The sequence below is a fragment of the Notechis scutatus genome, chromosome Z (assembly GCF_049901735.1).
Source record: "Notechis scutatus isolate UNSWTSFEM ecotype Mainland chromosome Z, rNotScu1.2, whole genome shotgun sequence".
Taxonomy (NCBI): domain Eukaryota; kingdom Metazoa; phylum Chordata; class Lepidosauria; order Squamata; family Elapidae; genus Notechis; species Notechis scutatus.
Genome location: NC_142025.1, coordinates 96,198,203 through 96,213,810, shown reverse-complemented (window position 1 = coordinate 96,213,810; position 15,608 = coordinate 96,198,203). Strand labels below are relative to the sequence as shown.

The 15,608-nt window shown below is 38.0% G+C and overlaps 1 protein-coding gene across 3 annotated transcripts in view; it reads right to left on the bottom strand.

The window, feature by feature from the left end:
* The window catches only part of KCNH4 (potassium voltage-gated channel subfamily H member 4), a 73,075-nt gene extending 58,154 nt beyond the window's left edge, over positions 1-14,921 (bottom strand). For all 3 annotated transcript variants that reach the window (XM_087946349.1, XM_087946350.1, XM_087946351.1), the window contains exons 1-2: positions 14,675-14,921; positions 3,090-3,323 (exon numbers count right to left, since the gene is read on the bottom strand). In XM_087946349.1, the coding sequence (XP_087802475.1) occupies positions 3,090-3,323; positions 14,675-14,750 (310 nt within the window). In that variant the 5' untranslated portion in view covers positions 14,751-14,921. The remainder of the gene's footprint in view (positions 1-3,089; positions 3,324-14,674) is intronic.
* Positions 14,922-15,608: the final 687 nt, after the last annotated feature.

Genomic DNA, 15,608 nt, shown 5'->3' with positions numbered 1-15,608 from the left:
AATCATGCCTTCTCTGTTATGGTGCCTGCCCTATAGAACAGAAATTCCCTCTCAAATTCAGCAGCCTGAAACCTTTTTGACTTCCAGAAAACAATTAAGATTTGACTGTTGCTTCAGGCAATAGAACCAGAAGGTTAAGGGATTCTGATACATATTTGTTTGCGAAATTGAGGTATGGTATAATATATATAGCTTTTCTTCCAAATGTTGGATTGCTTCTGATTTGTTTTTTTCTGTAAGCTGATATAATGATGCAAATGCCCATCTTATATACTAAAGATTACTCTGAATTGGGATCATTCAGAGCAATCTTAGATATATAAGATGGGCATCATATCTATACTTTTCATAGATTAAAAAAATATTGTAGTTGCAACTTGATCTTATTTCAAACACCAGAAAGTAATCCAGTAGATAAACAGACATAACAACAATGATGATGATAAATCATTTTCTTTTAAGCACTTTATTAAGGCAATGGTCAGGTCTCTTTTTTAACATCTATATGTACATAATTTTTATTAATTATTTTTAAAAAGGAAGATTGAAAACATACATGAGAAGAGCTGGTGGCAGAGGCTTACTTATTTACAATTATTAGAAAGATTTAAAATAGATGAAAGAATTCATAGATTTGAAGACTGTAAGACTGAGTTTGAAATAGAATAGTGTAAATATGATGAATATGTAATTGCTAAAATTTGAAACAGAAAAACAAATGAAAGAATATACAATAAAGTGGCCTACAATTTTTAGTTGTAATGTACAAATGGAAGAATAGAAAAGAATTGAAATTTACATTGTGTTATAATCCTAAAGAAAGCTTACACGTACTATTGGTCTGTCACCAATGAAATTGTCTAGAATGTATAAAGGCAGTTCAAATTTATATCAGAAATGTGTTGGAAAAGAAGAGACATTTTTCAGGTTTGGTTGACGTAAAAAAACTAGAAAATTTTGGATTCAGAGAATTTTATACAATTGAAACCAGAGGTTTTTCTTTTGGGATTGATAGAAAAATTGGGGAAAAAGTCAAGGAATTTTGCTGTTGTACATGATAACTGCAGCTTGATTATTTTATGTACAAAGAAAGAAAGTTCAACATTATGCACAATGGAAGATTTACTTGGTAAAGATGATGGAACTTGTTGGATTAAATTGACTTCTTTGAACAGAGAAAAGACAATACCATATCTATATTTATTGCTAACTGGAAAAGGTTTAACTTATTGCATGAAATGTTAATGCTAACATTTTGGGTAAATCAGAATAAAATGAACATATATTTATGATGTGTGTTGTTGCAAGATAATAAATTTATAATTGTATTTACAACTCTGTAAAGAAAATTGGAAACTATTTTTTTATTCTTTTTCCTTTCTTTTTCCTTGTTTTTCCTTTGTTGAATTTTTAGCTTGCTTTTTTATGTCTTTATTTTTTCTTTTCCTTACTTTCTATTGTTTTGTTTGTGTCTGTTTGAGGTGGGGAGAAGGAAAAAGGTTTAGTTGTCTGGAAACTTGTAGCTACTTAGAAATCTAGTGAGACTCAACCTATTAGCTGCAGCAAAATGTCCGTTTTATGGGCATTTGATTACCTCATTAAATATAGATTACAAAAGAATGGCTGCCAATAAAACTGAATCTCTGTCTGTCTTTCCAGATGTTTTTGGACTGTAATTCCTTTCAAACACAGCCATCACTTTAATGACAATGGATTATGGAAGCTGTAGTTAAAACATCTGGAGGGGGAGCATCCTGCTTATCTTTGCATATATCCTTCAACTCCAAATATAGCACAGAGGTGAAATAATCATTACTTTTGGCACCAGGATGGATTAAGAACAGCCACACTGAGAATTCATTTCAGAGGTTTGCAAAGCCCAAGCTGCTTAGTGGCTTTGTCATTTAAGAAGCCACAAAAACCCATCATCTCAAATTGCCTCTAAAAAATATGGTCATCCTGGGTTCACATTGGAACACTGTTTTGGCATTCCACTGGAAATACTTTGCTTCCTACAGCTGTGGGGAAAACCAATTAATTGTGCATCCTGCATTGCCCTATTATACTCCAGGACACTGTGTATTCTTCAATTTAAATAATCCACTTATAGAGCATCTCTCCAATTCTGTCATCTAAAAGGATTTAGGTTCTACAGAAGCCTCCCAATACCAATAGAGAGGAGCTCCATCACCAGGGATTTGTCTTCTGGCTGGCATTCCCAGGCTCACACATGGAAGCTCCCATCAGCATTAGTCAGGGAACTGCCTGTCCTTTAATGGGATTTTCCAGAGATGGTTATGGTTATGGAGCTCCTGAAGGTAAATCTACTTCTTCAGGCTTATGATCTAATGCAGCCTTAGTGGGAAGCGGAGGGGGGGGGATTAAATCCTAAATTCTATGTTCTGCTTTGGGTGCACTTGATAAGCTATCTTTTGTGGCAAGCTATCTTTAAACTTCTCTGCACTTCAATATTTACAAACCATTTCCCTATCCATCCTCACTCCCATTCTAGAGTTCATCCTATATTATTATTATTATTATTATTATTATTATTATTATTATTATTATTATTATTATTATTATTATTGTTATTGTTATTGTTATTGTTGTTGTTATTATTATTATTATTATTATTATTATTATTATTATTATTATTATTATTAACAACATTATTATCTTTTATTCATTAAACATGAAACTCAGTCAACTGAACATTTAAAAAATGTATTGCAATCATCTTCTTCTTCATCATCATCATCATCATCTCTGGCAAGTTACCAGCAAAAGCAGTATATTGGCTGTCCCTTTAAAATATGAAGGCTAATATTTTGAGGATCCTGACTTAGGTAACCACTAACTGTTTCTGCAGTTGCAAAATTCATAGAAAACAACGTACTGGGCTCTTATTTTACATAAAGGACATAAGGAATTCTGCACTTCTGCATTCATGGCAAATGTGTAGGATATATCAGATAAAATTTTGACCTCATGTCCTCAAGTTCCATCCTGAAACCTACTGTAGTCAATATCCTCTGGAGTCACATTCTGAAGGACAGGAGATCCACCCAAAAGGGCTTCCGAAAACTCACCGCCCTTCTTGTAGAAGCAGACTTCTGTCTGGTATTCCTGCTTTCCTTCCAACACTTTCTCAATGTGTTGCAGAACAGCTTCATTGGTCTCACTGCCATAGAGGAAGCGGCAGCTGCAGTTTTTCTGCATGACTTCTGTTCGGGCAAAACCAGTGAGGTCACAGAATCCATCTGAGCAATAGACAATGGGGAAGCCACAATGTACTTGTGCATTGGCCAGAAGGAAGTTGCTATCTGTGAAAGACATAGAAGAAAGAACTTGGCCCTGAATTAATACCGGTACATCAAACTTGAAAATAGTTGAAAGATCAAGTGTTAGTGGGGATTTCAGTCCTAGATTGTTTCATGGGATACTTTCTTCCAACAGAAAGAAACCTAAGGAACACCATTTCCCAACCCCACTGCCAACTGTTGGCTAGATAAAGACTGCACATTTCATCATCAATATGTCATTTCTGATGTTACTGTTTCAAAAGCCACAAAATTTGTGTAACGAGAAGAGATGAAAGACACATATGGGTGTCACAGGCAACTGAACAATGATAAAGACACACCTTCCAGAGTTGGGGTTCTCCAGATGCAGTCAACTTTCTTAATCCCGACCCTATACTTTTGGAGGGCACAATATTGGAAAAGGTTATCTTAAGAATAAGATATTGCATTGAAGTATGTAAAGGAGAAAAACATTTCTGAGCACTAACCAATGGCCTTTACCAAGGGTTTCCATGGGAAAGACACAACAAAATCAAGAGAGGGGCCACTAAAGCCCAATCCCTTTTTTAAATAAGCTTCACATATAAGTGGGAGCAAGGCTTCAGTTGTGTTGGAGTGGTATCTTGACTTTTTGTCCTCCTGCAGACAACCTTGATTGTTTTAATTGTGCCTTACCTTGACAAACGTATAATTAAAGAACCCATTTTTTTTCCAACACACAAGGCCAGATTCTCACCCCACCTTTGTTCTTCTGAAACGCAATACTCAGTTCCTCCCTGGATAATACAATGAGAACACAGTTCAAATAATATTTGCCAAGTATTGAAGCTCACTGCAATTCTGTATCAGAAACCTACATGAAACCTATGTTTCATTAGAGACACTTTTTAAACTGAATTCTGCATTTTTAAGGTCAGAATGAAGGATAAAATCTCTGCTGATATTTTTCTTTCTTTCTCATGGAATTAGAATTCAGGCCTGTTTTTGTTGTGTCATTTGCTTCGTGGCACTCCCAGCCTAGAGAATCTCCTCTGTGCTTGCTGGTCTCTCTAGAGGGCTTTTGAAAGCTGACTAAATCTCTTTTGTTTACATTGGACATTTTGTCTCTCTGCTACTTGATGATGTTAAGGCTCTGTACTCATACACAGAACATTGCCAATGTCAGCCCTAGCTGCTGTATGAAAAATGGCACTATAATCAGTGATGGAGTGCTGATGTTTCCTAAAAGTCCTATAATCACACTTTAACAAGGCATTGTGGAAATTAACAAGGTTGCTATTCCACGATGTTTAGAATTTTAGTTTGTAGGAGTCATAGTATAGAAATTAGCCCTGCCAAAGTACTTCAGAATGTATAAAGATTATGTGTCTTTTCAGAAAAACCTCTCTTGGCATATAGAGATGCAGTCATGTCTACTATATGTTATGTTATTTTGCCTGTCAAATTAGAGTCTACCAGTTCAGGGCTTCTGATTTTAACAGCCTTATTTAACAAAGAAAGGAAACCACGGGGAAAGATTGTCGGGAGTTTGGGAGTGTGATGTCACCAGAACAGAGACAACACCCGGTGCTATTTCTCTCCAAGGAAAAACTATTTCTCTCCAAGGAAAAGCTTTAACTTGTTGCAAAGGCCACTGGCCTTGATAGAAACTGGTGTTATTACTCTTATAAGTTTCAGCTTGCATGCTATAATATGCCTTGATGGTTTAGCAGATATGTTTCTCTACCAAAGTGAAACAGGGCAGCAGGCTTTTAATGGTATTAATGGCAGCCCAATGGCATGAGATAGATAATTAAATATGAAATCTATCTATAACTATGACAGTTCTCTCCTTCTGGGGAAATAGCAATTTTAGAAGGGATCATCATTCTCTGGAATGTTTGTAATGGACTTTTTCTTATTTTCAGGGTGACTTCCTATCTTTACCTAAGAAATGTGCTTCACACACACACACACACACACACACACATGCCTTCAAGGGTACATCCTTCCAGGCTTGCCCTGATGTAAGTGTCTTTGAATGTCATTGCTAACTGTACAGTTTGCTTTTGAAAAATTTAGGATTGCTAGGACCAGATACTGTACACTTGTCCCTTCTGGCAATAAGAAGAGATGCACCCTGACTTGATCCCTGTCAGGCACTTGAAGAAAAATTGGGATAATGAATGAATTGGTTTGCATGTGGATATATGTATGTGCATCCAAAATCAAGGGGAAATTCATGCATGAGGCTTTCCTATCTTTTCTTTCCCTCCTATCCCACTCCCGTTCTACTTTCAAACACACATACTGAGATGCAGGCTTGAACGTCCACACATATACTAAGACTTATTTAGGGAAATGTGTGTGTCTTAACAGATTTGTATAACTTAAAAAATACTTACAATACAAAGAAAGAGGCACATTCATGGAGGACTAAAGGAAAAAAAAAGTCAGGGTGCATGTTGGCAACCGTTATCTAAACTTTTTTTTGATGCCCCTAGTAAGATCACTATGACCTTCTTGGAATCATGCTGTAAGGTAAAGGTAAAGGTTCCCCTCACACATATGTACTACATTTTTGGCCCTACCTGGTCATTCTACTGATTAAAGGCCAAGCCCTATCTTGATTACCAGTACACTGAAAGCTTCATTAACAAACTGTAATAATCAATGTGAGTAGTTCTCCCCTGGATTATGTGTAAAACACCCCAGCACTATGAATAAAAATGTAATTGCTTCTAGGTTTGCCAAAATTCAAAATGTCCAGAACACTTAGAAGTGGGAATAGAAAGCTGACAACATTCCCAATATTTCGACCCAGTATGGCCAGCAGTGTGGTTAGTTGAAAATAAAGTTTTGAACACAGACATCACTGCCAAAAAGCCTTTTGAAATGCTCTAATGCTTAGCAGTGCTAAACAGAAAGATCTGTTCTACCATCATTATACTAGAATTAAAGTAGGACCAGAATCCAGCCCTGTATTCTATCTTCTATACTAGTCTCATAATTTGGTGCAAGGAACACTCATAAGAAAGCCTTGGTGTATTTTCAGTCTTTGCTCTCCCCCCCCCCTCCACAATGGATTGGAGATGTATTTGAAATAATGGACAGAACTACCCAATTGAGCAGAACTCAGATTTCCCATTTTCCTTCTGCATTGGGCAAAAAGGTTTCCTTCCCCATTCTATGCTAACCCAATTGGAGTTTTACTTGAGGTCACTTCAGGTCAGGGATTGGATTAACTTGGGAGGGACAAAGTGTATCTGTGTGACTGTCAAAACATAGTTTGCATCTGTAGCTAAGTCTAATATTTGGCTTCCAGACTGCAGGATTAGGGGGATGCTTAAATGGTTGCGTATTAAAATATGCACTCTCCATGGTCCTGAATATCATGCTTCCATTCTCTCGCTCTTTCGCTCTCTCTCCACACTGAAAGACTAGCTTCCTGTGTAAATACAAGAACTTCAGCCCATAAGCTCTGCATTCAAGAGAACCCTAATGAACTTTCAGGCTGAATAACTAACCACTGGAGTTCTCCCAGTAGTCTAGATAAATTTTATTTGGGAACAATCAAAAATTATTTTACCATGATGGTTCTGCTCAATTTCTAACTCTTTGCTCAGATTGCATTTTCAGCTGTAATAATGAAGTAGGATAGCAAATAAGGAACTAGCAACTGTATTCAGTTTCATCTGAGGGATGGGATATCACTGCCAGTCCTTAAAAACAGTAACTTCTACACAATAAAATAATGTTTTATGCTTCGAATTTGTAGAATTGATAATAGACATGTACATACTTAAGGCACATGTTTTTCCCTTTATATTTTATAACCTTGTAACAAATGAAAGCACAGAAAGCTCCTTAGAGTTCATCTATTGGTGAATACTGAATGGAAGAATGAGGATGAGAGAAAGGATGGATGAATGTATTGGATGGATGAATTTATAAGTGAAATATCTTAATTTTAGTTGGTCTTAGTTAGATCTATGCATCAGTTTCTATATAGAGCACAGAGACCAATAATTTGTGGAATAGAGTGTGTTATGTTTCAGAAAGGTTGGGGGAACCAGACCAACTAACTTGATCTTAACTAATAGAGAAATATTCACCAATAAAATGTAAGTAATGGAACTTTAGAGGAAACTGTCCTTATCATCCTGATATCCATTATTTCATGAAAATGCAGAGATATAGAACTATAGACATCTGATTTAGCAATAACACATGTGAAAACAGTGGCCTTAGGAGGGTGAAAGAAGGCAGAATGTCAAAAGCAGCATTGCAACAGAAACTCTGTCCTTGTGTACATGCAGTGTGACATAACACACACACTGTATAAAAGGAGTGGAGCATGATGACAGTACAAAACTTCTGCAGAAGCCCATGTATGAAAGGTTTCTTGATGATCGCAAACACAACACCAGTGATTCTCAACCTCAGGAATTTTAAAATATGTGGGCATCAACTACCAAAATTCCTCAGCCAGGAAGAGTAGCTGGTGAAATCTGAGAATTGAGGTTCACACATCTTAAACTTGCTGAGGTTGAGAAAGTCTACTCTAAATGAGCAGTGTAGAATATGAAACAGCTGTCAAAAAAGGGCAGTAGAATTTTTAGGTTGCTTTATGATAATTTAGAAGTTAGTTTTCAACTTATTGGAAATAACAGCACCACTTTGTTCTCCACTAGTCAAATCTCATGGGAGTATTGTGAGCAACACAGTTTAAAAGGATGTAGACAAACTGGAATATCTTTGGGAGGGGGAAGATCTCTGAGGAAAGGTTGAAGGATCTGAGTGGCTTTTCTTCAGAGAACAGAAGATTAAAGGGAAACATGATTTTTCTTCAAATATATGAAAGATTATCACATTACAAGAAGGAGGGATCTCATATATTCAAGTCATAGGTATCAATATTAGTTAAATATTAATAAGCAGATCAACTATGGGGTTGTAGTTGAATAAAGGGATGATAGGTTCATGCTAAAGTTCCTCAAGCAGAAGCTAGTTCACCATTGCTCTGGATGAGTTCCTTGCTCCTTGGCAACTTAAAGATGTGTGGACTTCAACACCCAGAATTCCCTCCTCCAGCACGCTGGCTGGGGAATTCTGGAGTTGAAGCCTACAAATATTCAAGTTGACAAGGTTGAGAAATACTGCTCTAGATCAAAAAGAAATGAAAGTAATATTATGTAGAATCCAGCCAAGTAATAATTATGTATGTGAAATAATTATGTTTGCACAGATTTATAGCAATTTCAGTGTCTTAAAACATAGTCTTTTCCAGTCAGACCATGGTTTGAACCAGGAACATTTTGCATTCAAGTAAATACCCTAATACCCTTTTTGCATAATCTCCCCACTAGAGGACTTGATCTGCTTCAGCAATGGCATCAGAGGGCAGAATGAATGATATTTTGTCACAAAATGCAAAATCTGGTCAAATGTATGAGCAATAGCTCCATTCTCCGTGCTTATACTTCTATGGTTCTGAAATCTTTACATTCTGTGTGATGAAGAGCTTTGTGGAATCTGGATGTTTTCGTTTTTATATTTTTTTTTCCAACTTTGGAAAAACAAATATAGATCCAGATCCAGTATTGTATTTATTTGCTTTGCACCTCTTTTTAAGATCCATATGGTTCTAATGGACAAACTGAGACAGAAGAAGCTTGCCAAAAGCAGGAGTCATATATTTATATACCAGGATTCATAACACTGGAGAGATCATGGGGACATGGTATTTCTGTGATGGGAGATAATCCCACAACAGCCATTCACATTGGAGGGAATGAAATTTGTGAATTGAAAATCCTAAGCAATTGAGCCTCAGGATGAATGAATTTCACAGACACTGTGAAATGTATATTAATCCCCAATATGCAGCAGCCACGCATGATCCTTGAGAAAGCTCTCCAGTTACAGTGCATGTGAACAGTCAGTTTAACAATTTAAGCATTCCATCATGTTCTCCTTCAACCAAAATGTATAAGTTGGATATAGGAATGAAGAGTCTTACTCTACCTTTACTCTAATTCATTCGTCGTCTAACAGAAATACAATATTCCTGGCTTAGTTCCAAAGTTTAGGACTAACCTTATCTCACTTATATAACCAAGAAGCTCTTGTTCCTAATTTAGATGCATGATGGCAGATATTTTATACTCACCAGCATTACTCTTCATTATTGATTTCTGTGTTCCTAACTATGAAAATATATATTGCTTAGATCTCTGCCTGAGTTTCTATTCCCATGCTTGTCTGAACCCATTTTCAAATATAAGAGTCATACAAAAATACAAGACATAAAGTGAGTATACATGTGCACCTTTTCTTGTATCATAATGCAAGAATGCACACAAAAACCTTTTAAAGTGCATTTAAGAACTGTCCAAGCTATGAGACCCTGTTTGCATTTTTTTATTTAATATTCTGGCTTTTGTTTGGGACACTCAAGTCACTCTCCCCTACCTTTCCATAATATCTAAATTGAACTAAGACAAAGTCACTGATAGAGTCAGCTTCCATAGCTAAAATGGATTAGAATATGGTACTTCTAGCTCCTAATCCAACACCTTAACCAAAACTCTTTATTTACTTTCATTTTCTTTAGTTGATAGGAATCCAGGTTCTTTTGGTAGCTAAAAGAATATGAAAACTAGACAGTGATGGAGCTTACAAATTGGAACCATCCCAGTGCAGTCCAGTCAAAGTCACTTCATTTATAGTCTTATATAATGAAATATTCCAAACATTTGTGAAAATTGAATATTGTTATGTATTCTCTGATTTGCCCTAATTGTTCAGGGCACTTTTTAGCTCTGACCAAATACCTGTGTCCAGTTTTATGTAAGAGATATAATTAAAATGTTATTGTCATGACGTGCATGCTCTTCTACAAGATTTAATTATAATACCTCTTTTTCACATATTTGCATCTGATTATTGTGGCTTTAGTGAAGAACAAAGAGATGGATTATGATAAAATGCAGGATTTGTGGTCAGGACTGAGGATATTCAGATATCTTTGCTTAGAGAAGCATTTCTAAGTTAGTCTCCATAATAAAATGCTGAATTAGTTTTCATTGATCTTTTTGAAAGCATTTAAATCCTTCCCTCACACCCTGCCCAATCCACACCATCAGAATCCTCTTAAGTGAAAATCCTCTAACCACAATATGGCATTTTAGTTGTTTCTTTTAAACCATGCATGATTACTACACCTTTCTTTTCTATTCCCATCTTTCTACCTAGGCAAAGCAGGTGGAAAGAAAGGAAGAGAAAAGAGGCTAACTTATGCTTAATTTAAACCAATGTCCAAAACTAGGAACGTATGGGTGTAAAATAAGAAAATAAGACCATTTATAGAACATGTAAAATTAAGCTAATTTACTATACCCCACACTAATCTATCTAGACTAACAAGGCAGAACTTTCATGTGACATAGTTTTAATCCTTACATTTTCATACCTTGGGTTTTTATTTATTTATTTAGTTTAATTTTAATGTGCAATCAGATTTTGCTGTCAGGGAATTGCCTAAAATTCCTCATATTAACTTGAAATACAGCGAAATGGCTATGTTATTGCTAATGAATGTGAATAAAAATGAGCTTTGCATATAGACAAAGTGTTACTGATTTATACTTCACTTTCCCCCCCTGCAAAGACTCCGTTATGACCTGGATATAATACTTCTTATTCCATATATGGAATAAGAAGTTTACCTAGTAGTGGAGGTATGCTTTTCCAGACCATTTTCAGGATGGAGCCCTGGTAAATTGTTTCAGTTAAATGAAACTTCATACACATTGATCTAACTGGGCCTTTCCATGTAAACATATTTTTGGGTTTGAGTTTAAGTACAATAAGCTAATTGAAGTCAATAAATTACCACTTTGGACATAGATTTGCAAGAGAAAAAGGAGAAAAAATACAGTTACTAGACTGCCTGGAAAATAAAATCTAGAAAACGTAAAATGAAACACAGAGAGAAAAAGAAATTGGAAAACTATTCAACCAGAGCCTACTAAGTTGATTCTGGAAGTGCTGTTATATAAAGGATTCATACTCTAGTTGCTAAAGACATCTTAAAGTAGGTCTACCATATCTGGTGCTACAGAAATCTGGATCATCCCTAAATGGCATGCAAGGAATAAAGATAATTTAATTATGATCCAGATTTGGAATCCAAATATGTTGGCCTAAAATAAGGACCAGCATATTGTTAAGAGATTGAAACTCTAAATCAATTCTAATGACCCATTCTAATAATTGTAGTGTGAACTGCAGTCCTCATACTGTGAACAGTAATGTTAAAGTTTAGTTTTCATTTTCAGAGAGGTAATCCCTAGACATGGAGATAGAAGATATGGGTAGCCCAAAGAGTTCACTGGCATTTAAACTTAGATCCTCGAAATTGTAAAAGAACTTGTCAGCATTGTATAATCTAATCAATCAAGCATATATACACTTGAGAGTTCCATTGAGTTTTATAATTCTTATTTCCATTCAGACCAAAAGGAAAAAAATGTTTAGTGCACTTATCATCATTAAAAGTATTTTTCTTAGAAAAAATAATAATGTACTGAATCATGGACTGAAAGACTGAGGCTGACACAGGAAACAATATCTGATAGGAATTGTTTGGATGTAATAAATAAATAGACTGGGGTTTAGCTATACTTTGGTGGAAAAGAAAGCAGTTTCATGCCAAAGATCCTATATCATATTTATTATGTACCATTTCCTATCTTTAATTCACGTACCAAGTATTTGTTAGTGAGATCCAAGGTTTTGGAATACATAACCAGCCTTTTAACTAGCACACAACATTTCTGGGAAGTTCCATTAGTTAATTTTTCCTGAAAGCTAGAATCATGTAATGATTAGAAAGACAATCTGAAATCAGAAAAAAGAAATTCAAATTTTCATGGACTGATGTTTTGTATGGGTTATGGTCCCTGATCTGTGGACTCCATGCAACTTTACTTGTCCCACAAGTGCCAATCATTTTTCTCAAAGGGAAGGATTTCAAGAATATGTGATTTCCATTGATTAGCCCTTGTTTCTCCACCTATCCACTCCTGCCAATATTTGATAGTGATATCAAGATAGCAGTACTTGATAGAATGCCAATTTGGTCCAGTAGTTAAAGGCACCAGGTTAGAAAGGTAGACCATGAGTTCAAGTCCTGCATTAGCATAGAAGTCAGCACTCACTCTCTCTCTTTCTCATGGCTGTCCACCTTACTAATAGGGTTGTTGTTATGGGGAAGCTAGGAGGAGGGAGGTGTGTTGGATATGTTTACGGTCTTGAATTATTAGTAAAAGCAATAAACATGGGATATAAATAAATAAAAAATAAAATGCATCCATCAGTGAGAAGGAGGGCAGGAGGGATGTGGGAGGGAGAATCTTTCTATCAATCAACTTTAAAAAAAAATCCAATCTTTCAATGCTCCATCCATAAACTAGTAAGTCCAGCCCAACTAACTTTCTTGTAAGTTAAATCCATTGCCCCTTCTGAAATTATATTGTTTGGGGGAGAATCTCCTGATGCTTCCACTGAATGGAATCTACCACATTCTATTTCAATAGCATCACAGTATTGCAGCTAAAATGTTTGGTGGCTTATTGTGGGCTTGGCACTCTCCCTCAATGCAACCTATGTCACAAGGCAAAGGCTGATCAAGGCAAAGGCTGACCAGCCTCATTTGCTCCCATTCAGCAAAAGAAGCAGGAAAAAATTTACCCTTATGTAGCAAAAGGGCCTTATCTCAGTAAGTAAGTGAATAAAATGTCCATCACCATCTGACACGTAACATCCCATAAGACTATTAAACCAAAATCTAATAATATCTCACTGCATCCTCATTATGCCACTTCCTTTTAACAGGAATTGTGCAGCAATACTATAGTGTGAAATGAGACACAGTTTAGCTACAGATTTTGATACTCTTCATGACACCTAGAAACTCAAAGTTTTTAGAAATTCAAAAAGTTGTGTGGAGTTGAATAAGATTACAGACTAACAAGTTGAAAAGTTTTTAAAAGAGATGATGTGTGCAACCCATGCTCCCTTATTGACAGACTGCCCATCCTTCTGCAGCTGTGGGCCGTATTTTCACAACCTATGTACCAAGTGCTTTATCAAAAGGAGGTGAATGGGTCCTACTCCCTTCTCCCTGAGAAATTGGTATCCAACATATTGCAATTGCAGAGGGGGAGGGGAAAGGAGGGGAAAGTATTTTTAACTGGGGAGGAGGGACCATCTCTTATTTCATCATCTACCAGGAAAGAAAAGTTACTTTGCACATGCTCAGAGGCACTCTCCTGTACTGATCCACATTTCCTGGGTTTGAAAAGAGTAGGAGTGGCCTCAGATCAACATTTTGAAGCAGAATCCCTTGCTCCATCCCAAACACAGTAAGATGGCTTATCCTGCTTTGGACCGAATACGCCAGCTCCCTTTTTAGAGTGAATTTTGGAGGATAGCCAGTGGTTCAACTGCTTTACTGAAAGACAGATTTGGAGTGATTCCTTATGTGGTGGGAAAAAGAGATTAAAATGTTCCCTCTCCCCTCCCCAAACTAGGCTTGTCTAAAAAAGACTCTTTACCATTACTTCGGTCTCCTTTCACACATCTAAACAAGCATAGTTTAAAGAAGAGTGCAGGTTAATAACACCTAGCGTTCAATGCATGCCTCCTAAAAAAGCCAAAGGAAGGGGTTCATCAGTTCATCTGAACAGTCAAAATTGGGGGCCAGGGACGAATTTTTCCTACAACTGCTGAGGCATGCCCGAAAATATCGACCTGATGGGGGAGGGACGGGAGAGAGCTCAGGTCTCAGGTTGCCGCTCGGATAAAGACAAAGAGGGTCTATCGGTTCTTTGTTAACTCGGGAGCGGGGAATCGGGGGGGGAGACTGGCGCAGAAAGAAACGGAGCACAAAGCGGGACGGGAGGGCGCGGGAAGAAACAGCACGGAAAGCCCGTTATTGTTCCTGGGGTTGGGCACATACCTCATGCCGCCACCCCCTCCCATCCCAAAAACCTCTTTCCTCTCCGGTCTCGAAGAGACGGGGAAGAGGGAGGGGAATCTTCAGGTGAGGTGGCCTCGTATCCCCACCTGCCTGTCTCCTTCTTCTCAAGTGGAGTTTTAACTTTCCAACTAAGAAGAGTAGGGTAGCGCGTCGGCGGGAGAAGGGAGAGAAGGCTGCCTGGGTGCGGAGGAAAGGAAGGCAACGAGAAATCTAAGAGTTTGCCCCGATATCTCCAGTGAACTCCGCGAGGGACCAGGGCGATGCCGCAGAGCTCTTCCGCCCTCCAAATACAACCCTAGCCGACGAACTCTCTTCCGAGTAAAGGGGAGTTCCAGAGGCCACTTACGTGTCCCATCGAACCTGTTGGCGATGTTGTCCAAGAAGGTATTCTGTGGGGCTAGCAAGCCTTTCATTACCGGCATGGCGGCGGGGGCACCACCATCGGCGCCCCGCTACCCCCGCGGGGTCCGCTGCCCAGCGGGGAGAGTCCAAGCGCAGCCGTGGAGAAGAGCGCAAGAGGGAGTGAGGGGACGCGTTATGTCCCAACTGGGGCTGGCGCGAGGGGAACGGCGAGGCGAAACAGCTGCCTGGGAGTTCACCGCCTCCCTCCCTCCCTCCCGGCTGTCATTTCCTCCCTTCTAATCCCAGCCGTGCAATTAGCGGGCTGGCGCGGACGACGGGGCTGGGGAGGGATCCAGAGGGATCCCGCCCAGATTTCAGCGCCCGCTCGCGCAGGTTCCCACGAGCGGCATCTCAAGCGCTTAGTTCAGCGCACCGCGTGCAAACAACGCGGAAACACCTGCGGCCGAATGGCCTTGCCTCGCAACTAAAAAGAGCGGGCACTGGATCGAGGAATCGAGGGGATTTCTTCTTTCTTGAAAAAAAAAACCCACAGAAAGTAAAGTAGAAATAAGAGACAAGTGTGAAACGATGGAGCCACTGGTAGACTTAACCTGGTTACTGATATTTCATGATAAACTAATCCAAGGGGCTAAATTCACACACTAGGAAAAAAGGAAGTTAAATTTCATGTTGTGAGAATATACTTTGTAGGTCTGTAAGTGATCTATTTGTTCTGTGATCACAACCACATACTCACCCATCACCAATCAAGGAATATAAGTTAGGTCCCATTTTTACTTGCAATTTCAGAAAACAGAAGGATAATAAGTTCTGGTGCTGAATTTCCACAACCAAAATTGCCTGTTCTGTCTCTCATTTCTTTTTTCTGAAATTGGAGTCTGGAAGTCAGTATGTTACATATGTTACATACGACATGC